A 26,310-nucleotide genomic window follows, 5' to 3' on the forward strand; every position below is an offset into this window, starting at 1 on the left:
GTCCTGGGGGGGGTGTGACAGGGTCATATCAGGGGGCTGGGTCCTTAGGGATGGGGTTCTGGGGTGGGGGTTGGGGCCTTGGGAGCAGGGGATGGGGTCTGGGGTGGGGGACAGGGTCTGGGGATGGGGTCCTGGGGTGGGTGACATGCCCCAGGCAGAGGTAACATCCATGGGGGGTCGTTGGGGTCTTGGCACTCATGGAGGTCCCATGAGGGTCTCCTGTCACCCATGGGGGGTCCCATCGGGGGGGTCCCGTTGCCCTGGGGAGGGGTGAGAGCCCCCGAGGGAGAGTGAGAGCCACTTTGGGAGGGATGCCAGCCCCCCCAGGAGGAAGGTGCCAGCCCTGGGGTGCCCCCCCAGGTGAGCGAGGATGAGCTGGGAGTCGGAGAGGGAGGAATTCCCCCGGGACGAGAGTGGGGGCAGCGACTCCGGGGGGGGCCGCCAGGAAGCGGCGCCGGAAGCACCGCGAGAAGAAGGAGAAGAAAACCAAGAGGAGGAAAAAGGGCGAGGAGGAGGCAGGGGGCAAGGTGAAGGTATGGCTGAAGGGGGGGGTTCCTCTGGGTGGGGGGCACCCAGCATGGTCCTAGCTGGGGAATCTGGTGCGGGTCCTGGCACCCAGGAAGATCTTGGCACTAGTGGGGGTCCTTGTGGGGTCCCTGAGACCCACTGAAGGTCCTCGGAGGGATCTTGGCACCCATGGGGATCTTTATGGGGTCCTGAGACCCATTGAGGGTTCTTGGGGGGGTCTTGGTACCTATGGAAAACCCTATTGAGGGTCCTTGGGGGGGTTCCTGGCACCCATGGGGGTCCTTGTGGGGGTCCCATCCCCCATTTGGGTGTCCATGGGGGTCCATCGCCCACCTTAGTGCCTGTGGGGGTCCCAGCAGCGTTCCATCTCCTCGTCCTCTCGCTGCCCCCTGTACCTTTGTGTTTGTTGTCCCTCCCCCATCCTGGGGTGGGTCCCTGTCCTGTGTGCTCCTCCTGTCCCCCCTTGTCCCATGGTGTCCCCCACACAGTGCGGTGGAGCAGAAGTCCTCGGCACAGCTGCTGGGGGCCTGGGGGCTGGAGGACGTGGACCACATCTTCACTGAGGAGGATTATCACACCCTGACCAACTACAAGGCCTTCAGCCAGTTTATGAGGTGGGTGGGGGACACCCAAGGGTGCTGGGGAGCACCCAGGGCTGCTGGAGGGTGCTGAGAGATACTGAAGGTCCTGGTAGGGGCTGTTGGAGGGCACCTAGGGGTGCTGGAAGGGCCCTCTGTGCCCTGGAAGATCCCTCAGGGGGTGCTGGGGGGGTGCATTTTGGAGCACCTTCTTTGGGCTCCTTGCATGGCCCCCAGCTCCCTGGCATCCCCACTGCTCCACATCTCCTTGGCTGCCTTGATGCCCCCCAGATTCCAGGCTCCTTGGGTGCCCTTCCTTGGGCTCCTGGCTCCTTGGTTGCCCCCCAGCTCCCTGCTACCCCAACTCCCCCCCATCCCTTTGTCTCCCTGGCTGCCTCCCAGACTCCTGGCTCCTTGGATGCCTCCCAGCCCCTTGCTACCCTCACTCCCCCATCCCCCAACCCCCTCGCCTCCGTCTGCCCCCCTGCCCCGGGTGCCATCTGCTGCCTCTACCCAGGCCTCTGATTGCCAAGAAGAACCCCAAGATCCCCATGTCCAAGATGATGACCATCCTGGGGGCCAAGTGGAGGGAGTTCAGCGCCAACAACCCCTTCAAGGGCTCTGCCGCCGCCGTGGCTGCTGCTGCCGCCGCTGCTGCCGCTGCTGTGGCCGAGCAGGTGTCGGCCGCTGTGGCTGCCGTGGCCCCCGAGGCCCCTCCCCAGCCCCTGCGCAAGGCCAAAACCAAGGAGGGCAAAGGTGGGGGCTCTGGGGGGAAGCTGAGGGGCTTGGGGGGGTGTTGGAGGGGCTTTGGAGAGTCCTTAAGGGGTCTTAGGGGGGATTGGAAGGGGTTTAGGGCCTCCTTAAGAGGGTTTGGGAGGGATTGTAGAGGGTTTGGGGGGGATTAGAAGGGGTTTGGGGGCCATTGGAGGGGCTTTGGAGGGTCCTTAAGGGGGTTTGGGGGGCAGTCTGAGGTGGGTTGGGGGGGTTGGAAGGGGGTTGGGGGGGATTGCAGGGGGTTTAAGGGGTCAAAGGGTTTGGGGGGATGTAAGGGGGTTTGAGGGGGCATTGGAAGGGCTTTGGGGAGGGTCCTTAAAGTGGTTTGGTGGGGGTTGGAAGAGGTTTGAGGGGTCTTTAAGGGGGTTGGGGAAGGTCCTTAAGGGCATTTGGTTTCCATAAGAGGGTCTTGGAGGGATGTAAGGAGGTTGTGAGGAATTGAGGGGGTTTGGTGGGCATGTGAGGGGGTTTGGGGGGGTCCTTAAAGGGGGTTTAGGAGGGATTGGAGAGGGGTTGGGGGTGGAGGGGGTTTGGGATGTCCTTGAGGGGGTTTAGGGGGCCCTGAAGGGAGTTTGGGGGGGGATATGAGGTTATTTGGGGGTCCCTTGAGGGGGGTTGTGGGTCCCTGTTAGGGAGGTTTGGGGGAACCTAAGGACATCTTCGGGAAGTTGGGGGTCCCTGGGGGGATTTTATGGGGGTTGGGGTCCATGTGGGGAAAATTCTTGGGGCCCCTGAGGGGGAGTCTGGGGAGGTCTCAACCCCACCCTGGGTGCCCATCAGGCCCTGGGCACAAGAAGCGCAGCCGGAGCCCACGGGTGCCCGAGCTGAAGCGAAAGCTGAAGGGCAGGAAGATGGCACCGCTGAAGATCAAGCTGGGGGTGCTGGGGGGCAAGCGCAAGAAGAGCAGCTCGGTGCGTGCCCACCTGGCCCCTGCTGTACCCACAGGGTGCCACCCGCAGCCCCAGAGACCCTGCTGTACCCAAGGGGTGGCACCCAGACCCTTGGGGACCCTGCTGTCCCCACTCTCCCCATCCTGTCCCTGCTGCGTCCCCACCCTCCCCGCCCTGTCCCCGCTGTCCCCGGCTTCACATGGGTGTCCCCATGCAGAGTGAGGATGCAGGGGAGGCAGAGGAGGAGTCGGAGTCGGAGAGCCCAGGGGCGCTGGGGGCCACCCCCCGGCCCGACCCTGCTATCCGCCTCAAGAAGCTGAAGAGAGGCCGCCCGGGGCGCAAGAAGAAGAAGGGTGAGTGGCCCCCAATGTCCCCATCCCCCTTTTCTCGGTGCCACCACTGACCCCTCCCCCTGGGTGCCCCCAAGTGCCACCAGTACCCCCCAGTCCCCTCTCTCCTTGCAGCCCCTGGCACCGGCCTCAGCCGGGAGCGTGGCCCCGTGGGGACGGGCGCGGCGCCCGGGCATGGTGAGACACTCCCAGCTCGGCCCCCCCGGGGGGGCCCCAACCTCCCTGGCAATGCTGCCCTGTGGCTGTTGGTGGCAGCTCCTGGGGGAGGGGCTTCTGGGTCTTTGGTGGCCTCAGGCCTACCTGGTGCTCTTGGTGTCCCTAGTGCCCCTGTCCCCTGCAGTCTCCATCCCTGCTGTCCCCATCCCCTGATGTTCTTCAGCTCCCATCCTTGATGCTGCCAACCCTCACCCAGCCCTCATCCCCAGTGCCTCCCAGCACCCATCCCTAGTCCCTCCCAGTGCTCCCAGTCCTTCCCAGTGTCTGCATCCTCTGGTGTTCCTCAGCTCCCATCCCCAGTGCTCCCAGTAGCCTTCCCCCTCCCCAGTGCTCCCAGTAACCTTCCCCCCTCCCCAGTGCTCCCAGTAACCTTCCCCCCTCCCCAGTGCTCCCAGTAACCTTCCCCCTCCCCAGTGCTCCCAGTAACCTTCCCCCCTCCCCAGTGCTCCCAGTAACCTTCCCCCCTCCCCAGTGCTCCCAGTAACCTTCCCCCCTCCCCAGTGCTCCCAGTAACCTTCCCCCCTCCCCAGTGCTCCCAGTAACCTTCCCCCCTCCCCAGTGCTCCCAGTAACCTTCCCCCCTCCCCAGTGCTCCCAGTAACCTTCCCCCTCCTCAGTGCTCCCAGTAACCTTCCCCCCTCCCCAGTGCTCCCAGTAACCTTCCCCCCCTCCCCAGTGCTCCCAGTAACCTTCCCCCCTCCCCAGTGCTCCCAGTAACCTTCCCCCCTCCCCAGTGCTCCCAGTAACCTTCACCCTCCCCAGTGCTCCCAGTAACCCTCCCCAGTGTCTCAATCCCTAGCATCCCCATCCCCTGGTGTTCCTCAGCTCTCATCCTCAGTGTCCCCCAGTGCCCCCCAACCCTCATCCTCAATGCCCCCAACCCCCATCTCCAGTCCTTCCCAGTGCTCCCAGTCCCTCCCAGTGGCCTGTGCCAGTGCTGCTGGGTGACAGGAGGTGGCTGGGTGTCCCCGCAGGCCCCGAGGAGGAGGGGGATGGCTATGAGACCGACCACCAGGACTATTGCGAGGTGTGCCAGCAGGGGGGGGAGATCATCCTGTGTGACACCTGCCCCCGTGCCTACCACCTGGTCTGCCTTGACCCCGAGCTCGACAGAGCCCCCGAGGGACGCTGGAGCTGCCCCCACTGTGTGAGCAGCACTTCTGGGGGGCTGGAGGCGGGGCTTGGAGGATGCTGGGAGTGGTTCTGGATGGGGTTTGGGGGTGCTTAGAGGATCCTGGAAGTAGTTCGGGGGGGCTTAGAGGAAGTTTTGATGTCCCTCAAGGTATCCCTGGAAGGTTTTGATGTCCCTCAAGCTGTCCCCAGGAGCTTTTGTTGTCCCTCAGGCTGCGTCCCCAGGAGCCTTAGGAGTCTTTCAGTCTGTCCCCAGGAGCTTTTGCTGTCCCTCAGGCTGCCCCCCCAGGAAGCTTAGGAGTCCCTCAGTCTGTCCCCAGGAGCTTTTGCTGTCCCTCAGGCTGCGTCCCCAGGAGCCTTAGGAGTCCTTCAGTCTGTCCCCAGGAGCTTTTGCTGTCCCTCAGGCTGCCCCCCCAGGAAGCTTAGGAGTCCCTCAGTCTGTCCCCAGGAGCTTTTGCTGTCACTCAGGCTGCCCCCCCAGGAGGCTTAGGAGTCCCTCAGTCTCTCCCCAGGAGCTTTTGCTGTCCCTCAGGCTACCCCCCTAGGAGGCTTAGGAGTCCCTCAGTCTGTCCCCAGGAGCTTTTGCTGTCCCTCAAGATGTCCCCAGGGCTTCCTCTTCTCCCTGAGTGCCATTTCAGGGCCACCCCAGGGGTGTTTGGAGTTTTTTTCAGGGCAGGGGGGAGGTATCTGAGGCCTTTCCTGTGCCCCCCAGGAGAAGGAGGGGGTGCAGTGGGAAGCCAAGGAGGAAGAGGAGGAAGAGGAGGAGGAGGAGGAAGAAGGGGAGAAGGAGGAGGAGGACGACCACATGGAGTACTGCCGGGTGTGCAAGGACGGGGGGGAGCTGCTGTGCTGCGATGCCTGCGTCTCCTCCTACCACATCCACTGCCTCAACCCCCCCCTGCCCGAGGTCCCCAACGGGGAGTGGCTCTGTCCCCGCTGCACGGTAGGCATGTGGGGGAAGGGGAGGGGAATGTCCAGGGAGGTGGTCGAGGCCCCATCCCTGGGGGTGTTTAAGAGCAGGCTGGATGAGGCTCTGTCCAGCCTGATCTAGTGTGGGGTGTCCCTGCCCATGGCAGGGGGGTTGGAACTAGATGATCCTTGTGGTCCCTTCCAACCCTGAATGAAACTATGAAACTATGAAACTATGAATGTGAGGGAGGGGATGAGGGGGATGGTGTGGGGATGGCATGGGAGCAATGATGGGGCAGGGTGGGGATGGCATAGGGGCAGTGATGGGGCAGGGTGGGGATGGCATGGGGGCAGAGTGGGGATGGCATGGGGGCAGAGTGGGGATGGCATGGAAGGGATGGCATAGGGGCAGGGTGGGAACAGGGTGGGGATGGCATGGGGGCAGAGTGGGGACAGGGTGGGGATGGCATGGAGGGGATGGCATAGGAGCAGAGTGGGGAGAGGGTGGGGATGGCATGGAAGGGATGGCATAGGGACAGGGTGGGGATGGCATGGAAGGGATGGCATAGGGGCAGGGTGGGAACAAGGTGGGGATGGCATGGGGGCAGGGTAGGGACAGTATGGGGGGCAGTGTGGGGACAGAATGGGGGCAGTGTGAGGGCACCGTGTCCCCGAGTGTCCCCCCTCAGTGTCCCCAACCTTGTGTGTCCTCCCTCAGTGCCCAGTGCTGAAGGGGAGGGTCCAGAAGATCCTTTACTGGAGGTGGGGGGAGCCGCCCCCCCCCGTGGCTGCCCCCCCTGGCGCCCCCCCAACCCGAGGGCCTCCCCCAGGCTCTTCAGGGCCGTTCGGAGCGCGAGTTCTTCGTCAAGTGGGTTGGGCTCTCCTACTGGCACTGCTCCTGGGTCAAGGAGCTGCAGGTACTGCTGGGGGGGTCCCCAAAACTCATGTGGGGTCCCCAATATTGGAGGGGTTCATTTAGCTCCCCGTTGGGGGGGCACTGAATGTAAGGCAGTGCTGGAGGTCTGTGTCCTGCTGGGGCTGCTTCTGGGTCAAGGAGCTGCAGGTGCTGCTGGGGGGGTCCCCAAAACTCAAGGGAGGGTCCCCAAAACTGGAGGGGTTCATTTAACTCCCCTTGGGGATTGGGCAGTGAATGTAAAGCAGAGCCAATGCTGGGGGCCTGTTGCCTGCTGGGGCTGCTCCTGGAGGTCTGGGGTGTGTATTTAAGACCCCCCCCGCCCCATCCCCCTCTAATTTTGGGGTGTCCCCCCTCCCCCAGCTGGAGATCTTCCACCTGGTGATGTACCGCAACTACCAGCGCAAGAACGACATGGACGAGCCCCCCCCGCTGGACTATGGCTCTGGGGATGATGACCCCAAAAGTGAGAAGAGGGGGGGCCCTGGGGGGGGCAGCGACCCCCTCTTTGGGGGCATGGAGGAGAGGTTCTACCGCTACGGCATCAAGCCTGAATGGATGACTGTGCACAGAATCATCAACCACAGGTGGGCAGCTCCTGGGGGTTGTCCCCCTTCCCTCCCTCTGCAGACATCCCTGGAGGGCAAAGGGAGCCCTGAGAAATTGGGGAGACCACCCCCTGGGAAGCAGGGAACCCCCCAGGAACCGGGGAGCACCCCCAGAAAGCAGGGAGCACACCCACCCCTCCGACCCCCTGTGTGTCCCTGTCCTCAGATGACTTCTCTGTATCCCCTCTGTGACCCTGTCCTCATGTGACTTCTCTGTGTCCCCTCTGTGTCCCTGTCCTCAGATGACTTCTCTGTATCCCCTCTGTGACCCTGTCCCCAAGTGACCCCTCTGTGACCCTGTGTCCCTGTCCCCAGATAACCTGTGTCCCCAGGTGACCCCATATCCCCTTTGTGTTCCTGTCCCCAGGTGACCCTTCTGTGTCCCTGTCCTCAAGTGACCTCACATCCTCTCTGTCCCCAGATGACCCCAGGTCCCCTCTCTGTCCCCATCCCCAGCTGACTCCATTTCCCCCCTGTGTCCCTGGGTGACCCCATGTCCCCTCTGTGTCCCTATCCTCAACTGATGCCATGTCCTCATGTGACTTCCCCCGTGTCCCTGTCCCTGCTGTGTTCCCATGACCCACTTGTGCCCCTTTGTGTGTCTGTCCCAAGGGACCCCTCTGTGTCCCCAAGTGACCCCTATGTCCCCTCTGTCCCTGTCCCCCCATGTCCCTGTGTGACCCCAGGTGACTTCTGCTCTGGGCTGTCCCCAATGGCCCCCTGATGGCAGCTGGTGACACCAAGGGGCCCTTCCCCCTGCCCCATTGTCACCCACACCCTGGTGGCAGTTGGCAGCCTTCACATCCCTGTAGGTACTTGGTGTCACTTGAGGGTGCCCACTGTCTCCATGGGTGCCTGTTGGCACCTAGGGGTGCCCAGTGTCCCCATAGTGCCTTTGTCACCATGGTGCCCAGTATCTTCTGGGGCTCTTTTGTGCCCATGGTTCCCCTTCCCCCCCCCCCCGGGTTCCCCTTGCCCCCATGGCTCTGCTTGCCCCCCCCCCGGTGCCCGCTGGGGCCTGGGGGGTGCATGGGTGACGTGGTGCCCACAGCGTGGACCGGAAGGGGCAGTACCACTACCTGGTGAAGTGGAGAGACCTGCCCTATGACCAGGCCACCTGGGAGGAGGACGAGATGCCCATCCCTGACTACGACCTACACAAGCTGGCATACTGGAAACACCGGTGAGGGCACTGGGGAGGCCAGTCGGGGGGCACGGGGACTGGGAGCACTGGGGAGGGCTCTGGGGATGTGGGGACTTGGACCCTGTGTCCCCATCTGTCCCCAGTGTTCTCTTACTGCCACCTCTCCCTGTTGTCCCCATGTTCCCTCTTGGTGTCCTGATGTCCTGACTCCTCCTGTCTCTGTGTCCTGGCATCCTGTCCTGCATGGTGTCCCCTGTGTCCCCAATGTCCCCTTGAGTGTCCCCAATGTCCCCAGGGAGGTGTTCATGGGGGAGGACCCAGCCCAGCCCCGGCGCTACAAGAAGAAGAAGAAGGAGACCCCAGGGGAGGGCCCTCCTGACTCCCCCACCAATGATGTGAGTGCCACCACCTTGGGGTGGCTCCTGGGCCGCCCATGGTGTCCCCTCAGCCTTGCCTGGCCCCTCCAAGCTCCTTTTGGTGCCTCCAGACCCTTGGGTGCCATCAGACCTCTATGGCATTAGGTTGGGTCTTCAACCCCCTGGCCCTGTGGCACCCCCCTGGCTTCAGTAACCTCCTGGGGCACCTCAGGTGGCCTGTGCCCACCCAGTAGTTGGGTGCCCACCACCCCTGTTCTCTCTGTGCTCCTTTTGGTCCCCACCAGACCCTTGGGTGCCATCAAACTGCCATGGCCTATGGTTTGAGCCTCAACCACCTGGCCCTGTGGCACCTCCCTGGCTTCAGTGACCTCCTGGGGCACCTGGGGTGGTCTTTGTCCACCCCCAGCCCTCGGTGCCCACCCTTGTGCCCACAGCCGACGGTGAAGTACGAGACGCAGCCGCGGTTCATCACGGCCACGGGGGGCACCTTGCACCTCTACCAGCTGGAAGGCCTCAACTGGCTGCGCTTCTCCTGGGCCCAGAGCACCGACACCATCCTGGCCGACGAGATGGGGCTGGGCAAGACCATCCAGACCATCGTCTTCCTCTACTCGCTCTACAAGGAGGTGAGGACACCCCCCAGCTGGGACCAGGCTCAACCACATCGGTCTGGGGTCAACCAGCTGGGCCTAGAGTCAGCCACATAGGTCTAGGGTCAACCAACTGCTCTGAGAGTCAACTATATGGGTCTGGGGTCAACCAGCTGGTCATGGGGTCAACTATATGGGTCTGGGGTCAACCATATGGGCCCAGGGTCAGTCACTGCTTTGAGGGTCAACTCTATGGGCCATGGGTTAACCATATGGGTCTGGGGTCAATCAGCTGGTCCTAGGCTCAACCACATGGGCCTAGGGTTAACCAGCTATCCCCAAGGGCTACTTCTAAGCCCTCTCCCTGTGTTCCCAAATGCCACCCTGTCCCCAGGAGCCCCATCCCTATGGACCACTTCCTAGCCCTGGGCCACCCCCCAGCCCTGTCCCCTTGTCCCTAAGTGCCATCCTATACTTGTGGGCTACCTGCCAGTCCTGTCCCTGTATCCCCATGGGCCACCCCGTCTCTGTGGGCCACCCCCCAGCCCTGTCCTCTGGTCCCCAAGTGCCACCCCCTTCCCGTGGGCCACCCCCCAGCCCCGTCCCCACGTGCCACCCTGTCCCCCAGGGCCACACCAAGGGCCCGTTCCTCGTCAGCGCTCCGCTTTCCACCATCATCAACTGGGAGCGCGAGTTCCAGATGTGGGCCCCGGCCTTCTACGTGGTCACCTACACCGGGGACAAGGACAGCAGGGCCATCATCCGTGAGAACGAGTTCTCCTTCGACGACAGTGCCATCAAGGGCGGCAAGAAGGCCTTCAAGATGAAGGTGAGCAGCTCCCAAGGCCGCCTGGATGCTGCCTGGGGCACCTGGGTGCTGCCTGCGGCCATCCGGCCTCCTCTGGGCACTGCCGGCACCACCCGGAGGCTTGGGCTCCTCTTCTGGGGTCTTGGTGCCCAAGGGTGCTGGTGATACTGGTCTGGGTGAGTCCTGGTGCTGGTGGAGATGCCGCAGGTTGGGCTGTTGGTGCCCTACCTGCCTTGGTGCCCTATGGGTGCTCCATTGTGCCCCAAGGGTTGCTGGTGGTGCTGGGCTGGGTGGGGCTGTGGGTGCCCCAGGTGCCTTGGTGCCCCATGGGTGCCCACTGGGTGCTCCTTGTGACCCTGGGGTGCCCTGGCAGAGGGAGGCCCAGGTGAAGTTCCACGTCCTGTTGACCTCCTACGAGCTGATCACCATCGACCAGGCGGCGCTGGGCTCCATCCGCTGGGCATGCCTGGTGGTGGACGAGGCCCACAGGCTGAAGAACAACCAGTCCAAGGTGCCTGCCACCCTGAAAGGGCACTGGGGGGGCACCTGGGCAGCTGGGAGGGCACTGGGGAGGACATCTAGGAGCCATTGGGAGGGTGCCTGAGCTGCTGGGAGGGCACTGGGAGGGCACCTGGGCAGCTGAGAATCACTGGGAGGGCACCTAGGAGCCACTGGGAGGGTGCCTGGGCAGCTAGGAGAGCACTGGGAGAGCAGCTGGGCAGCTGGGGGGACACTGGGAGGGTTCTGGGGCAGCTGGGTGGGCACCTGGGTATCTGGGAGTCTCTGGGAGTGCACCAGGAGGGCACTGGGAGGGCACCTGGGAGCCTCTCGGAGGGCTTTGGGGGAGGGCACCTGTGCAGCTGGGAGTCACTGGGAGGGAGCCTGGGCAGCTGGGGTCCCTCAGGGTCTGTGGGTGCCCGGGGGGGTCAGGGGGTCTGTGGGTGCCTGGGGGGGGTCAGAGGGTGACCCTGTGCCCCCTCCCCAGTTCTTCCGGGTGCTGAACGGTTACAAGATTGAGCACAAGCTGCTGCTGACTGGGACCCCCCTGCAGAACAACCTGGAGGAGCTCTTCCACCTCCTCAACTTCCTCACCCCCGAGCGCTTCAAGTGCGTGGCCCCCCTTCCACCCCCATCCCATCACCCAGGCTCTTCCTGTCCCCTACACATCCATTGTTTCTCTCTGTGCCTCCTCCCAGCCCTTCAGCACTGGGGGGGGGGGGTGTTCCTGCTGCTTCTGGGTCCCCTCCTGTCCCCTCAGGTCCCCCCAGTGTACCTTCAGGTCCGCTTCACCTCAACCAGGCTCTTCCTGTCCCCTCCTCATCCCTTGTTTTTCTCTGTGCCTCCTCCCAGCCCTTCAGCACTAGGGGGGTTCCTGCTGCTCCTGGGTGCCCTCCTATCCCTTGGTATCCCCTTCTGTCCTCTGGTATCTCCTCAGGTCCCCATGTCCCTTCACCCTGCCGCATGATGACCATCCCCATGTCCCCCCACCATATCCTGGCTGTCCCCACGTCCCTTCACCACCCCACCCCCTGCCCATCCCCAATCCCCAGGTCCCATCTCTTTGTCTGTCCTTCCCCCTCCTTTTTCCCAGCAACCTGGAGGGCTTCCTGGAGGAGTTTGCTGACATCTCCAAGGAGGACCAGATCAAGAAGCTCCACGACCTGCTGGGGCCCCACATGCTGCGGCGCCTCAAGGCCGATGTCTTCAAGAACATGCCGGCCAAGACCGAGCTGATCGTCAGGGTGGAGCTCAGCCCCATGCAGAAGTATGGACAGGGCCAGGAGGGTTCCTCTGGGTTCTGTTGGGTGCTGCTGGGTGCAGGTTGGGTGCAGGTTGGGTGCAGGTTGGGTGCTGCTGGGTGCAGGTTGGGTGCTGCTGGGTGCAGGTTGGGTGCAGGTTGGGTTCTGCTGGGTGCAGGTTGGGTGCTGCTGGGTGCAGGTTGGGTGCAGGTTGGGTTCTGCTGGGTGCAGGTTGGGTGCTGCTAGGTGCAGGTTGGGTGCAGGTTGGGTTCCCTGGTTGCTGGTTGGGTGCTGCTAGGTGCAGGTTGGGTGCAGGTTGGGTGCTGCAGGTTGCTGATTGGGTTCTGCTGGGTGCAGGTTGGGTGCTGCTGGGTGCAGGTTGGGTTCCCTGGTTGCTGGTTGGGTGCTGCTGGGTGCAGGTTGGGTTCCCTGGTTGCTGGTTGGGTGCAGGTTGGGTGCTGCTGGGTGCAGGTTGGGTTCCCTGGTTGCTGGTTGGGTGCTGCTGGGTGCAGGTTGGGTTCCCTGGTTGCTGGTTGGGTGCAGGTTGGGTGCTGCTGGGTGCAGGTTGGGTTCCCTGGATGCTGGTTGGGTTCTGCTGGGTGCTGGTTGGGTTCTCCTGGTGCTGGTTGGGTTGTGCTGGGTGCAGAGATGTCCCTGGCCCCCCTGGTGCCACCGAGGTCCCCACAGGAAGTACTACAAGTACATCCTGACCCGCAACTTCGAGGCACTGAACTCGCGGGGCGGCGGCAACCAGGTGTCCCTGCTCAACATCATGATGGACCTCAAGAAGTGCTGCAACCACCCCTACCTCTTCCCCGTGGCTGCCATGGTGGGGACACTGCAGGGACTGGGCCTTGGGGGCACCTGGAGGGGGTGGAGTCAGCTGGGGACATGTGGAGGGATGTGGGGTGGGTGAAGATGGGAGGGTGGTGGGATGAGGGGGACAGGGGAGTGGGTGCAGGGGACAGAGGAACCTGGGGACCTGGTGGGGCATGGTGACATGGTGGGACATGGAGGGGACATGGTGGGGCATGGTGACATGGTGGGACATGGAGGGGACATAGTGGGGCATAGGGACATGGAGGGGACATGGAGAGGACATGGTGTGGCATGAGGACATGGACATGGGGACTTGGTGGGACATGGAGGGACATGAGGACATGGTGGGGCTGGAGGGACAGTGGCAGGGTTGGAAGGAGGTGGAGGGAACATAGGCTGGAGGGTTGTGGGGCCATAGAGTGGTTGGAGGCCCATGGAGGGGACCCCTGGGGGCCTGGTGACATCACTGATGATGTCACTGATGACATCATGGGTGGTATCCCCAGGAGTCCCCAAAGCTGCCCAGCGGTGCCTATGAGGGGGGTGCCCTGATCAAGGCCTCGGGGAAGCTGCTGCTGCTCCAGAAGATGCTGAGGAAGCTGAAGGAGCAGAACCACCGAGTGCTCATCTTCTCCCAGGTGTGACCCAGGGGACAGACCCAGTACTCATGGGACCCATAGGAATGCACCCAGCACCCATGGCACCCGTAGAATAGAATAGAACAGAATTAACCAGGTTGGAAAAGACCTCAGAGATCATCAAGTCCAACCTATCACCCAGCACCATCTGATCAACTAAACCACGGCACCCCACCTGGAGTACTGCGTCCAGTTCTGCAGCCCCTATTACAAGAGGGATCTGGAGGTGCTGGAAGGTGTCCAGAGAAGGGCCAGGAGGAGGAGCAGAGGGCTGGAGCACCTCTCCTATGAGGACAGACTGAAGGAGTTGGGGCTGTTCAGTCTGGAGAAGAGAAGGCTCCCAGGTGACCTAATTGTGGCCTTCCAGTATCTGAAGGGGGCTACAAGAAGGCTGGGGAGGGACTGCTCAGGATCTCAGGGAGTGATAGGACTAGGGGGAATGGAATGAAGCTGGAGGTGGGGAGATTCAGGCTGGATGTGAGGAGGAAGTTCTTCCCCATGAGAGTGGTGAGACCCTGGAATGGGTTGTCCAGGGAGGTGGTTGAGGCCCTGTCCCTGGAGGTGTTTAAGCCCAGGCTGGATGAGGCTCTGGCCAGGCTGATCTAGTGTGGGGTGTCCCTGCCCATGGCAGGGGGGTTGGGACTAGATGATCCTTGTGGTCCCTTCCAACCCTGACTGACACTGTGATACTAAGTGCCTCATCCAGGCTCCTCCTGAGCACCTCCAGTGATGGTGACTCCACCACCTCCCTGGGCAGCACATCCCCAGGGCCAATCTCTCTTTCTGGGAAGAACTTTCTCCTCACCTCCAGCTTGAACCTCCTCTGGCACAGCTTGAGGCTGTGTCCTCTTGTTCTGGTGCTGGCTGCCTGGGAGAAGAACCCAACCCCCACCTGGCTACAGCCTCCCTTCAGGTAGTTGTAGAGAGCAAGAAGGTCTCCCCTGAGCCTCCTCTTCTCCAGGCTAAGCAACCCCAGCTCCCTCAGCCTCTCCTCACAGGGCTGTGCTCCAGACCCCTCCCCAGCTTCGTTGCCCTTCTCTGGACACCTTCCAGCAGCTCAACATCTTTCCTAAACTGTTGGGCCCAGAACTGGACACAGGACTCAAGCTGTGGCCTAACCAGTGCTGAGTACAGGGCAGAATGACTTCCCTGCTCCTGCTGGCCACACTGTTCCTGCTGCAGGCCAGGATGCCATTGGCTTTCTTGGCCCCCTGGGCACACTGCTGGCTCATGTTCAGCCTACTCTCTACCAGTACCCCCAGGTCCCTTTCTGCCTGGCTGCTCTCAGCCACTCTGACCTCAGCCTGTAGCACTGCCTGGGGTTGCTGTGGTCAATGTGTAGCACCTGGCACTTAGCTGTGTTCAGTCTCATGCCCTTGCACTCTGCCCATCTGCCTAGCCTGGCAAGGTCCCTCTGCAGAGGTCTCCCATCCTCTGATAGCTCAACTCCTGCCCCTAGCTTGGTGTCATCTGCAAATTTACTGATGATAGACTCCATCCCCTCCTCCAGATCATCAATAAAGATATGGAACAGGATGGGGCCCAGCACTGGTCCCTGGGGCACACCACTGGTGCCTGGCTGCCAGCTGGATGTGGCACCATTCACCACTGCTCTTAGGAGCCCACCAACACCAATGTGACCTCTCCAGCACCCACAGGACCCATAGGAACCCCCTCAAGCACCCATGGGACACCCCCAGCACCCAGGAGTGCTCCCAGTGTGCCCAGTGCCCATCTCAGCCCCTAGATTCCTCCTAGTACCACCCCTGTAAGTTCCCCCCAGGCGCTCCCAGTCTAACCAGTGCCCATCCCAGCTTCTCAGTTCCTCCCAGTACCAGCCCTATGGGTGCCCCTGGCCCCACCAGTGCCTCCCAGTCTGCCCAATTCACATCCCAGCCCCCTGATTCCTCCCAGTACCAGCCCTATGGGTGCCCCCCAGCCCCACCAGTGCCTCCCAGTCTAACCAGTGCCCACAGATGACAAAGATGCTGGACCTGCTGGAGGACTTCCTGGACTATGAGGGCTACAAGTACGAGCGGATTGATGGTGGCATCACCGGGGCCCTGCGCCAGGAGGCCATCGACCGCTTCAACGGTAGGCACCCAGCGGGCTGGGGAGGCACCCACAGGGCACCCAGGGCTCCAGGGGGCATCCACAGGGCTCCAAGGGGCACCCACAGGGCTCCAAGGGGGCTCCCAGAGTTAAAGGGGACCAAGATGAATTGGGAGGGAGTCAGGTGTGAGGGCATCCAGGGGGCACCTAAGGGTTTGGGGTAGCATTCAGAGGGTGCTCAGGGGACAAGGGAGGCACCCAGGGGCTGATTGCGTTTGGGGGGTGCCAGGTTTGGGGGGTGTCAGGTCTCGGGGGGTGTGGTTTCAGGGGGGTCCCAGGTATGGGGTTGTGGGTGCTGGGGAGTGTCTGTTTTTGGGGGTGTGGGCTGGGGGTTGCTAGGCTGTGGCTGTGGGGGGCCAGTGCCCCCTGGCTGACGGCGGGGGGGCAGCGCCGGGGGCACAGCAGTTCTGCTTCCTGCTGTCGACGCGCGCTGGGGGCCTGGGCATCAATCTGGCTACCGCCGACACCGTCGTCATCTTCGACTCCGACTGGAACCCTCACAACGACATCCAGGTGGGCACCTGTCCTGGCACCCTGCCTGGCACACTCCCTGTGCCTTGGAAGCTGTCTAGTGGTGCTCATCCTGCACCCTGTACCCTGCCTGGCACACTCCCTGTGCTCTGGAAGCTGTCTAGTGGTGCTCATCCTGCACCTTGCACCCACCCTGGCACCAGCCCTGTGCCCAAGCACCACTCCAGTGGTGCCCATCCTGCACCCTGCACCCAGCCTGGCACCTGCTGAGTGCTTTGTCAGCTGTCCAGTGTCACCCATCCTGGCACATTTCTCCCTTGCTGTCCCCTTGTCCCTGCCTGTCCCCCAATGACCCTGTCCCCACCTCTCTCTCTGTCCCCACTGTCCCCACTCCTGCATTCCCAGCTGTCCCTAGCTGTCTGCACTGATGCTCCCCAGCTGTCCCCAGGTGCCCCCAGCTGTCCCCCTGCCCCCCTAGGCCTTCAGCCATGCTCACTGCATGGGGCAGGCCAGAAAGGGGATGCTCAGGCCTGTCCCCATGAGCCCTGCCATCCCCCCTGACTGTCCCTCTGTCCCCCCAGGCCTTCAGCCGGGCGCACCGCATTGGGCAGGCCAACAAGGTGATGATCTACCGCTTCGTGACGCGTGCCTCGGTGGAGGAGAGGATCACGCAGGTGGCCAAGCGCAAGATGATGCTGACACACCTGGTGGTGCGCCCCGGGCTGGGCTCCAAGGCCGGCTCCATGTCCAAGCAGGAGCTCGACGACATCCTCAAGTTCGGCACCGAGGAGCTCTTCAAGGATGAGAATGAGGGTGAGGGCTGGGGGGGACCTGGGGAGGGGCAGGGTAGGAGGGAGAGGGGACAAGGGAGGGCAGAGGAGGATGTGGTGGGTCTTGGAAGAACGTTGTGGATCATGGGAGGAGCATGGGAGGATGCAGTGTGAGCTGTTGGGGCATGTCAGGCCCCGTTGGGTCATGTTGACTTAGGCTTGGTCATGTTGGGCCCAGTTGGATTATGTTGGGCCATGTTGGTCCACACTGGTTCACGTTGAGCCTATTGCTGGTCCCTGCTGGGCCAGGTTGGGCCACGTTGGGTTACATTGGGCCAGGCTGGGTTACGTTGGGCCATGTTGGGTTACGTTGGCTTATGTTGGCTTACGTTTGGCCACGTTGGGCCGTGTTTGGGTTATGCTGGGTTACGTTGGGCCATGTTGGGTTCCGTTGGGCCCCATTGGGCCAGGTTGGGTTATGTTGGGCCATGTTGGGTTATGTTGGGCTACGTAGGGCCATATTGGGCCAGGTTGGGTTACGTTGGGCCGTGTTTGGGTTATGTTGGGCCATATTGGGCCATGTTAGAATCGAATAGAATAAACCAGTTGGGTTACATTGGGCCACGTTGGACCAGGTTGGGTTACGCTGGGCCAGGTTGGGTTACGCTGGGCCACGTTGGGCCAGGTTGGGTTATGTTGGGCCATATTGGGCCATGTTAGAATCGAATAGAATAAACCAGTTGGGTTACATTGGGCCACGTTGGGCCAGGTTGGGTTACGCTGGGCCAGGTTGGGTTACGCTGGGCCAGGTTGGGTTACGTTGGGCCAGGTTGGGTTACGTTGGGTTACGTTGGGCCAGGTTGGGCCACGTTGAGCCAGGTTGGGCCACGTTGAGCCAGGTTGGGCCATGTTGGGTTACGTTGGGCCAAGTTGGGTTACGTTGGGCCAGGTTGGGCCACGTTGGGTTACGTTGGGCCATGTTTGGGTTATGTTGGCTTATGTTGGGCCACGCTGGCTTACGTTGGGCCATGTTTGGGTTATGTTGGCTTATGTTGGGCCATGCTGGCTTACGTTGGGCCATGTTTGGGTTATGTTGGCTTATGTTGGGCCACGTTGGGTTACGTTGGGCCATGTTTGGGTTATGTTGGCTTATGTTGGGCCATGCTGGCTTACGTTGGGCCATGTTAGGATAGAATAGAATTAACCAGTTGGGCCACGTTGGGTTACGTTGGGCCATGTTTGGGTTACGTTGAGCCAGGTTGGGCCACATTGGGCCATGTTTGGGTTACTTTGAGCCAGGTTGGGCCACATTGGGCCATGTTTGGGTTACTTTGAGCCAGGTTGGGCCACATTGGGCCATGTTTGGGTTACTTTGAGCCAGGTTGGGCCACATTGGACCATGTTTGGGTTACGTTGCGCCAGGTTGGGTTACGTTGGGCCAGGTTGGGCCACATTGGACCATGTTTGGGTTACGTTGGGCCATGTTGGGCCACGCTGGGTTACATTGGGCCAGGTTGGGTTACGTTGGGCCATGTTGGGTTTCATTGGGCTACGATGGGTTACATTGGGCTATGTTGGGCTATGTTGGTTCATCCTGGGCCCTGTTGGGCCTACGCTGTTGCGTGCTGTGCAGGCGACAACAAGGAGGAGGACAGCAGTGTGATCCACTACGATAATGAGGCCATCGCCAGGCTCCTGGACCGCAACCAGGATGCCACCGACGACGCTGATGTGCAGAACATGAACGAGTACCTCAGCTCCTTCAAGGTGGCCCAGTACGTGGTCAGGGAGGAGGACAAGGTGAGCAGGAACCACAGGTGGGGGAGGGGAGGAGGACGAATGGGTGGAGAGGGTGTGGGAGGTGGGAAGAGTGGGGATGGTGGAGGTGGGGTGGTGGGGATGGAGATGATGAGGAAGATGGGGACGGCAGAGCCACTGGAGGTGATAGAGGAGGGGGTGGAAGTGATGGAAATGATGGAGGTGCAGATAGTGAAGGTGATGAGGTTGGTGGTGATGGAGAGGATGAGGCTGTGGATGGTGTGGAGACAATGGAGGCAGGGTGATGAAGGCGATGGAGTTGCTGAAGTTGCTGAAGCTTCTGGAGGTGCTGCTGTCTGTGGAGCCCTCCAGGCTCCAGGGAGCCCATCTGATGTCTTTGGGGTACCCTCCAGATCGAGGAGATCGAGAGGGAGATCATCAAGCAGGAGGAGAATGTGGACCCTGACTACTGGGAGAAGCTCCTCAGGCACCACTATGAGCAGCAGCAGGAGGACCTGGCCAGGAACCTGGGCAAGGGCAAGAGGGTCAGGAAGCAGGTCAACTATAACGATGCTGCCCAGGAGGATCAAGGTGGGCACTGGCACTGGTGGCAACTGGGAGGTCACTGGGAGCAACTGGGAGGAGCTAGGAGGAGCTGGTGTGGAGCCTGGACAAGGAGGTCCAAGAGTAGGGCAGCCTGAAGAGTGATACTCAGGACGACCTGGGAGGGCACTGGGAGGCTCCAGGTGGGCACTAGAGGGCACTGGTTCTGCTTGTGCCCTGCAGACAACCAGTCTGAGTACTCGGTGGGCTCTGAGGAAGAGGATGAGGACTTTGACGAGCGGCCCGAGGGTGAGTGGCCCCCAGGGTGTCCCCAAGTGTCCCCAAGTCCCTTGTAGTCCCTCCATGTCCCCCACGGTGTCCTTCTGTTGTGTGCCCCCACCGTCTGGGGAGGGCTCTGGGTTGGCACTGGGGGGAAGGGGGAGGGAGGCTCAAGGTGCCCTGAGCAGGGGTCAAGGTATGGGGGGAGTCAGGGTGCCATGGGGGGAATAAGGGTGCTATAATGGGGGGCTTAGGGTGCCATGGGGGGGAATAAGGGTGCTATAAGGGGGGGCTTAGGGTGCTGTGGGGGGGTCAGGGTGCCATGAGAGGGAATAAGGGTGCTATAAGGGGGGGTCAGGGTGCCATGAGGGGGAATAAGGGTGCTATAAGGGGGGGTCAGGGTGCCATGAGGGGGAATAAGGGTGCTATAAGGGGGGGTCAGGGTGCCATGAGGGGGAATAAGGGTGCTATAAGGGGGGGTCAGGGTGCCGTGGGGGGGAATAAGGGTGCTATAAAGGGGGGGTCAGGGTGCCATGGGGGGGAATAAGGGTGCTATGAAGGGGGGCTTAGGGTGCCATGGGGGGGAATAAGGGTGCTATAAAGGGGGGCTTAGGGTGCGGTGGGGGTCCAGGGTGCCATGGGGGGGTCAGGGTGCCATGGGGGAGAATAAGGGTGCTATAAAGGGGGGGTCAGGGTGCCTTGGGGGGGGAATAAGGGTGCTATAAAGGGGGGCTTAGGGCACCATGGGGGGGAATAAGGGTGCTATAAGGGGGGCTTAGGGTGCGGTGGGGGTCCAGGGTGCCATGGGGGGGTCATGCCAGTGATGCCCCCTGCAGGCCGGCGCCAGTCCAAGCGGCAGCTGCGGAATGAGAAGGACAAACCTCTGCCCCCGCTGCTGGCCCGGGTCGGGGGCAACATCGAGGTGGGACCCCCGGGGCAGCACCTGGGGGGGACACCCCAGGCATTGGGGGCTACTGGGGAAGGGGTGGGCAGGGTCCCTGGGGGGGGCATATCTGGGTATTGGGGTCCCCACAGCCACCTGGGAGCGCTTCTGTATGACACTTCCCCCCCATCTCAACAATGATCCTCAACCCCTGCCCCCAGTACTTGGGGCCCCCCCACACCCACCCTTGACCCCTGCCTAGCTAGCTTGGACACCCCCCCAGACATGAAAGACCACCCTGACTACTGGGACCCCACATGGATCTCTCCTGGGCCCCCCCAATTACTTGATTCCCCCCAAACCCCTGGGTCCTCTCTGACCCTTGTGTCCCCCCTGATCCTCCTGCCCCCAACCCCTGTGACCCCCCCCCACCTCCCTGTGTCCCCCTTGACTTTTGGGGTCCCCCTTAACTTTTGGGGCCAACCACTGACCTCTGGGGACCCCCCCTGTACACACTCCCCCCCCACCTACTTGACCTTCTCCCCAACCTCTTAGGGCTCTCTTTAACCCTTTTGTGTCCCCAAGCCTACCTCCATCCCCCTGGCTCCCCCTTGACTTTTGAGGCCCCTCTTGACTTTTAGGGTTCCCTCTGTCCCCTGTGACCCCTGGAGACCCCTCTGCCCCCCACTTGACACCCCCCCAGCCCCCCCCTTGACACCCCCCCCAGCCCCCTGGGCCCTCTCTAATGCTTCTGCGCTCCCAACCCCTCTACCTGCCAACCCCTCCCCAACACCCTGAGTTCCCCTTGACATTTGGGGTTTCCCCTGCTCCCTGTGACCCCTGGGGACCCCTTCTGTGCCCCCCCCAGGTGTTGGGGTTCAACACCAGGCAGCGCAAGGCCTTCCTGAACGCCGTCATGCGCTGGGGGATGCCCCCCCAGGACGCCTTCAGCTCCCAGTGGCTCGTGAGGGACCTGCGGGGCAAGAGCGAGAAGGAGTTCAAGTGGGTACTGGGAGCAGAGGGAGCGCTGGGACTGCCCCCCTGCATCCCTCTGGGCTCTCAGCTCCACCAGTAAGGGGCACTGGGAGGGCACTGGGGGCAGTGGGGGACCTGGGAGGAAGGAGGGTCTGGGGGTGCTGAGGACATGGCAGGCACTGGGGGGACATGAGGACAGGCAGGGGTGGGAATTGGGGACAGGTGGTCGCACCAGGGGCAGGTGGTGGCATCGGGGCCACCTTGTGCTATGTCCCCTGATGGCCCTGTGTGTTGCTGCCCCCTGCCACCCCCTGCTGCCCTGTGCTCCCCCCTTCTTCCCCCTGCTGCCCCCTGCTGTCCTGGTGCTGCGTGATGAATCCTTACTCAGCTGAGTGCTGCCCCCTGTTGGCCTTCCTGGGGAGCGTCCAAGTTCGTGTCCCCCTCAGCCCAACACAGAACCACCCCTGGGGGTCCCCTTTCTCACCCCGGGGGGTCAGGGCTGGCCCCAGGGGCATCAGAGTGGTGACAGCACCCAGGCCAGAGCTGGCACAGCCCCACACAGGCACCATGAGGAGGGGACAGGCTGATGGCACCGGGACAATGGGGACACTGGGGACAGGGTCTGTGGGGACAAAGATCTTGGGACAACAAGGGACACTGGGGACAAGGGACAGTGGGGCCAGGATCTCTGGGGCCAGGGGCCACTGATGTCCCTCACGGTGTCCCCAGGGCCTATGTGTCCCTGTTCATGCGGCACCTCTGCGAGCCTGGCGCCGATGGCTCTGAGACATTCGCCGATGGAGTCCCCCGGGAGGGGCTGAGCCGGCAGCAGGTCCTGACCCGCATCGGCGTCATGTCCCTGGTCAAGAAGAAGGTGCTGCCCTCTGCTGGCCGCTCCTGGCACTGCTGCTCCCCTCCTGGCCCCTACTGCCCTCTGCCGGCCGCTCCTGGCTCTGCTGCTCCCTTCCTGGCCCCTACTGTCCTCTGCCAGCCACTCCTGGCCCTCCTGGCGCTGCTGCTCCCCTCCTGGCTCCTGCTGCCCTCTGCTAGATGCTCCTGGCCCTCCTGGCACTGCTGCTCCCTCCCTGGCCTCTGCTGCTCTCTGCTGGCTGCGCTTGGCGCTGCTGTTCCCTTCATGGTCTCTGCTGCCCTCTGCTGGACATTCCTGGTTCTGCTGCTCCCTTCCTGGTCCCTGCTGCCCTCTGCTGGCAGCTCCTGACCCTCCTTGCGCTGCTGCTCCCTTCCTGGCCCCTGCTGCCCTCTGCTGGCAGCTCCTGACCCTCCTGGCGTTGCTGCTCCCTTCCTGGCCTCTGCTGCTCTCTGCTGGCCGCTCTTGGCGCTGCTGTTCCCCTCCTGTCCCCTGTGACCACTCCAGGATGCCCCTGAGTCCCTTTCTCCCCTGTGTTCCCCTCCCCGATCCCTGGACCCTCAATGTCCCCAAGTCTCTGCCTCTCATAACCCAAACCCTTGGATCTTTCCTGACCCCTCTGACCCTCCAACCCCTTGGTTCCACCTGACCTTTGGGGACTCTCCTGTCCCCTCTGACCCCTCCTGACCTACCCCTTACCCCTGTGCCCCCCCCAGGTGCAGGAGTTTGAGCACATCAACGGCCGCTGGAGCCTCCCGGAGCTGGCCCCGGAGCCCAGCGCCGACTCCAAGCGCTCCTCCCGAGCCTCCTCCCCAGCCAAAACTGGACCCCCCAGCCCCGAGCAGAGCGGCCCCCCCAGCCCAGCGCCCCCCACGCCCGGTACTGGCACACACTGGGACTGTCTGGGAGCTGCTGGGTTGCATTGGAGGGGGGTGGGACACACAGATGAGGGATGCAGCAAGAGGGGGGAAATGGGGGATGGAAGGATATGGGGACAGCATGGGGACACGATGGGGATATGGGAGGACATGGGGACACCGTGGGGGGCATGGGGATGTGAGGACAGCATGGAGACAGGGGGGTTATGGGGACAGGGGGATGTGGGGACACCAGGGGGGTGCTATGGGGACGTGGGGGGCTATGGGGACACTATGGTGATATGGGAACATGGGGGACATGAGGATGTGGGGACAGCATGGGGACATGGAGATACCATGAGGGACAAAATGGGACACAGGGGACATGGATCATGGGGACAGGATGAGGACAGGGACAGAGGGGGCAGGAGCATGGGAAAATGGAGGACAGGATGGGGACATGGGGAGAGGGCAACAGGAGTTGAGGGTGGCCAAAGGATACCCAGGGACATGAGGATAAGGACATGGGAGACACCATGGGGACAGGATGGGGATACAGGGAAGGGGCCATGGGAAGGGGCCAGAGAGGACACAAAGGACAGGGACGTGGGGACGTAGGGAGCAAAGGAGTTACGGTGGGGCCAGGGAGCCACCCATGGCTTCATGTCCCCTGTCCCTGTCCCCAGCCACGCCGGTGCCCAGCGAGCGCGGGGAGGGCCCAGGGCCACCCCCGGACAGGGACGATGGCGACAGCAGGGACGAGAAGGAGCCCAAAGGCCCTGAGAAGATGGAGACTGAGGTGGGTGACAGCCCTGGGCTCAGCCTTGTCCTCAACCCTGGCTTGACCATCCCCATCCCTGGCACCAGCTGTGTCCTCATCCCTGGCACCAACCCTGTCCCCATCTTTGTCCCCAGCCTTGTCTTTCCTGTTCTCAGTCCTGCCTCTAATGTTATGTTCCCTGTCCCCAGCTGTGTTCTCCCTGTCCCCAACCATCCCCAGTCTTATCTTTGCTGTCCCCATCCCTGTCCCCTGCTTCCTGCTGTCCCCATGGCTGCCCCCAGTCACCCCAACAGTAGCAGTGGGACGAGGGAGGATGATGTCACCAGGGGGTATGCCAGGTGCCTGTGGTGACATCACCTCCCCCTTTGTCCCCTCACTCCCTCAGCCTCCTGTCCCCGAGGTGCCACTGTCCCCCGGTGATGGCAGCGAGGCCGAAGGGTTGCGGAAGGGGGAGGAAGATGAAGGGACCCAGAGGGACCCCGAGGCCGAGGGGACCCCAGCCCACGACGAGCGGCCAGGTGAGACCCCACCCAGGGTCACCCCCCAAGGGTCACCCAACCCCTCTGGGTGTCACCCACCCAGGGTCACCCAACCTCTCTGAGTGGTTCCCCCCAGGTGTCACCCAAACCCCCTCTGGGTGTCACCTCCCCTCTCTGGGTGTGACCTTCCCCCCTTCCCCCAGGTGCCGATGCTGAGAAGGGTCCCGGGGCAGAGAAGGGTGACGAGAAACCTCTTGAGGAGGAGTCCAAGGAGCGGCCAGGGGACCCCGATCCCAAAAGAGGTACCTGAGGGGGACAAGGTGACAAGGGGGGTGGAGCCAAGTCCCCTCCCAGCCTATCCTAAGCCAGAAATGTTGTGGTTCAACCAATGGGCTGCTCACAGAGTGCTGTGCTCTTAATTTGCTGCCCTTCACTCTGAAGCCTGCTGCTGGCTGCAGACTGCTTACTGGGAGAGAGAGGGTGACCAAAGGGGAGGGGCCAAGTCCCTCCCAGCTTACCCCAAGCCAGCAAGGCTGCATCTTAACCAATGGGCTGTTCCCAGAGTGCTCTGCTCCCAATACACTGCCGTTCACTCTGAAACCAACCAAGGGCTGCGGTGTTCACTCTGAAACCTACTGATGGCTGCAAACTGCGTCCTGCTTACTGGAGGCGACTTGGGGGGTCCCAACCAGTGGCTGTGACCCCTCTGTGTGTGTCCCCTCCCTTCCCCTCCTCCAGCAGAAGAGCTGAAAGCAGAGAAGGAGCCCAAAGCGGAGGCCAGGGCCAATGGCCGGCGGGAGGAGAAGGTGGAGAAGCCGAGGTTCATGTTCAACATCGCCGACGGCGGCTTCACAGGTCAGGCTGGGGGACGGGGACAGGGGCTTGGGGACTCAGGGGAGGGGGTCCCCCACTGACCTGTGGGCGTGTCCCCAGAGCTGCACACGCTGTGGCAGAACGAGGAGCGCGCTGCCATCTCCTCTGGCAAGCTCAACGAGATCTGGCACCGGCGCCACGACTACTGGCTGCTGGCTGGCATCGTCCTGTATCCTTCCGCCACCCCTGGCTGCCCCTCCAAGGCCTCAGGGTGACCCCCACCTGGCTGGGTGCCACCTGATCCCCTGGGTGCCACCTGACACCTCTGGGTGATCCCCACCTGGCTGGGTGCCACCTTATCCCCTGGATGCCACCTGACACCTCAGGGTGACCCCCACCTGGCTGGGTGCCACCTGAGCCCCTGGGTGCCACCTGACACCTCTGGGTGACCCCCACCTGGCTGGGTGCCACCTGATCCCCTGAGTGCCACCTGACATCTCTGGGTGACCCCGACCTGGCTGGGTGCCACCTGAGCCCCTGGGTGCCACCTGACACCTCTGGGTGACCCCCACCTGGCTGGGTGCCGCCTGAGCCCCTGGGTGCCACCTGACACCTCTGGGTGGTACCCTCCCCCCATGGGTGCCCCAGGGGGACACAGTGACATCACAGCAGGGTACTAGGGTGAGAAGGTGCCAGGGTGACGTGATGAGAGGATGCCAGGGTGACACAGGGACAGGATGACAAGGTGCCAGAGTGACACAGTGGCAACATGGCAGGGTGCCAGGGTGGCATAGTGAGAGGGTAACAAGATGAGAGAGAGAGTGCTAGGGTAACAAGGGTGCTAAGGTGCCAGGGTGAGAGGGTGAGAAGGTGCCAGGGTGACATCATGAGAGGATGACGGGGTGAGAAGCTGACAAGGTGCCAGGGTGATGTCGTGAGAGGGTGGCATGGCAGGGGGCCAAGGTGCAGGGTGAGAGGGTGACAAGGTGCCAGAGTGACACAGGGAGAGCACAGCAGAGTGCCAAGGTGCCAGTGTGAGAGGGTGATAATTGCAGAGTGACATAGTGAGAGCATGGCAGGGTGCCAGGGGGAGAGGGTGACAAGGTGCCAGGGTGCCACAGTGACAGCATGGCAGGATGCCCAAGTGTCAGGGTGAGAGGGTTACAGCTTGACAGGGTGCCAGGGTGAGAAGGTGCCAGGGTGCCACAGTGAGAGCATGGCAGGGTACCAGGGTGCCACAATGACAGCATGGCAGGGTGCCAGGGTAAGAAGGTGATAAGGTGCCAGGGTGCCACAATGACAGCATGGCAGGGTGCCAGGGTAAGAAGGTGACAAGGTGCCAGGGTGAGGTGAGAAGATGCCAGGGTGACACAGTGACAGCGTGGTAGGGTGAGAGTGTGCCAGGGTTTCAGGATGAGAGGGTTGAGCATGGCAGGGTGCCAGGGTGCCCATGTGGCACGGTGCCAGTCCTTAGCGCGCAGCCACGGCTACGCCCGCTGGACGGACATCCAGAACGACTCAGCCTTCGGCGTCATCAATGAACCCTTCAAGGGGGAGGCCTCCAAGGGCAACTTCCTGGAGATGAAGAACAAGTTCCTGGCTCGGCGCTTCAAGGTGAGCTGCCTGGCTCCAGGGTGGGCACCACGGCCTGGCATGAGGGCCTGGCACCAGGGCTGTGCCCATGTGGAGTTCGTGCCAGGGTGAGGATGC

At 62.6% G+C, this 26,310-nt stretch overlaps 1 protein-coding gene across 1 annotated transcript in view; it reads left to right on the plus strand.

The window, feature by feature from the left end:
• Nucleotides 1-363: 363 nt before the first annotated feature.
• Nucleotides 364-26,310, plus strand: part of CHD3 (chromodomain helicase DNA binding protein 3) — a 41,864-nt gene continuing 15,917 nt past the window's right edge. The window contains 37 exon segments of the mRNA XM_068157114.1: nt 364-432; nt 434-533; nt 1,018-1,142; nt 1,624-1,862; nt 2,661-2,791; nt 2,988-3,123; nt 3,235-3,297; nt 4,310-4,482; nt 5,179-5,409; nt 6,094-6,186; nt 6,188-6,292; nt 6,652-6,875; nt 7,948-8,079; nt 8,336-8,435; nt 8,852-9,043; nt 9,636-9,836; nt 10,189-10,326; nt 10,801-10,922; nt 11,407-11,580; nt 12,242-12,383; nt 12,880-13,011; nt 14,988-15,105; nt 15,512-15,636; nt 16,176-16,407; nt 17,998-18,164; nt 18,536-18,713; nt 18,909-18,974; nt 19,781-19,866; nt 20,696-20,829; nt 21,532-21,676; nt 22,387-22,549; nt 23,214-23,326; nt 23,694-23,826; nt 23,991-24,089; nt 24,526-24,642; nt 24,721-24,829; nt 26,082-26,214. Coding sequence (XP_068013215.1) covers nt 371-432; nt 434-533; nt 1,018-1,142; nt 1,624-1,862; nt 2,661-2,791; nt 2,988-3,123; nt 3,235-3,297; nt 4,310-4,482; nt 5,179-5,409; nt 6,094-6,186; nt 6,188-6,292; nt 6,652-6,875; nt 7,948-8,079; nt 8,336-8,435; nt 8,852-9,043; nt 9,636-9,836; nt 10,189-10,326; nt 10,801-10,922; nt 11,407-11,580; nt 12,242-12,383; nt 12,880-13,011; nt 14,988-15,105; nt 15,512-15,636; nt 16,176-16,407; nt 17,998-18,164; nt 18,536-18,713; nt 18,909-18,974; nt 19,781-19,866; nt 20,696-20,829; nt 21,532-21,676; nt 22,387-22,549; nt 23,214-23,326; nt 23,694-23,826; nt 23,991-24,089; nt 24,526-24,642; nt 24,721-24,829; nt 26,082-26,214 — 5,133 coding nt within the window. The 5' untranslated portion in view covers nt 364-370.

Source organism: Melanerpes formicivorus, unplaced genomic scaffold (genome assembly GCF_026170545.1).
Source record: "Melanerpes formicivorus ecotype bairdi unplaced genomic scaffold, bMelFor1.0.p_v2 SCAF_36, whole genome shotgun sequence".
Lineage (NCBI taxonomy): Eukaryota > Metazoa > Chordata > Aves > Piciformes > Picidae > Melanerpes > Melanerpes formicivorus.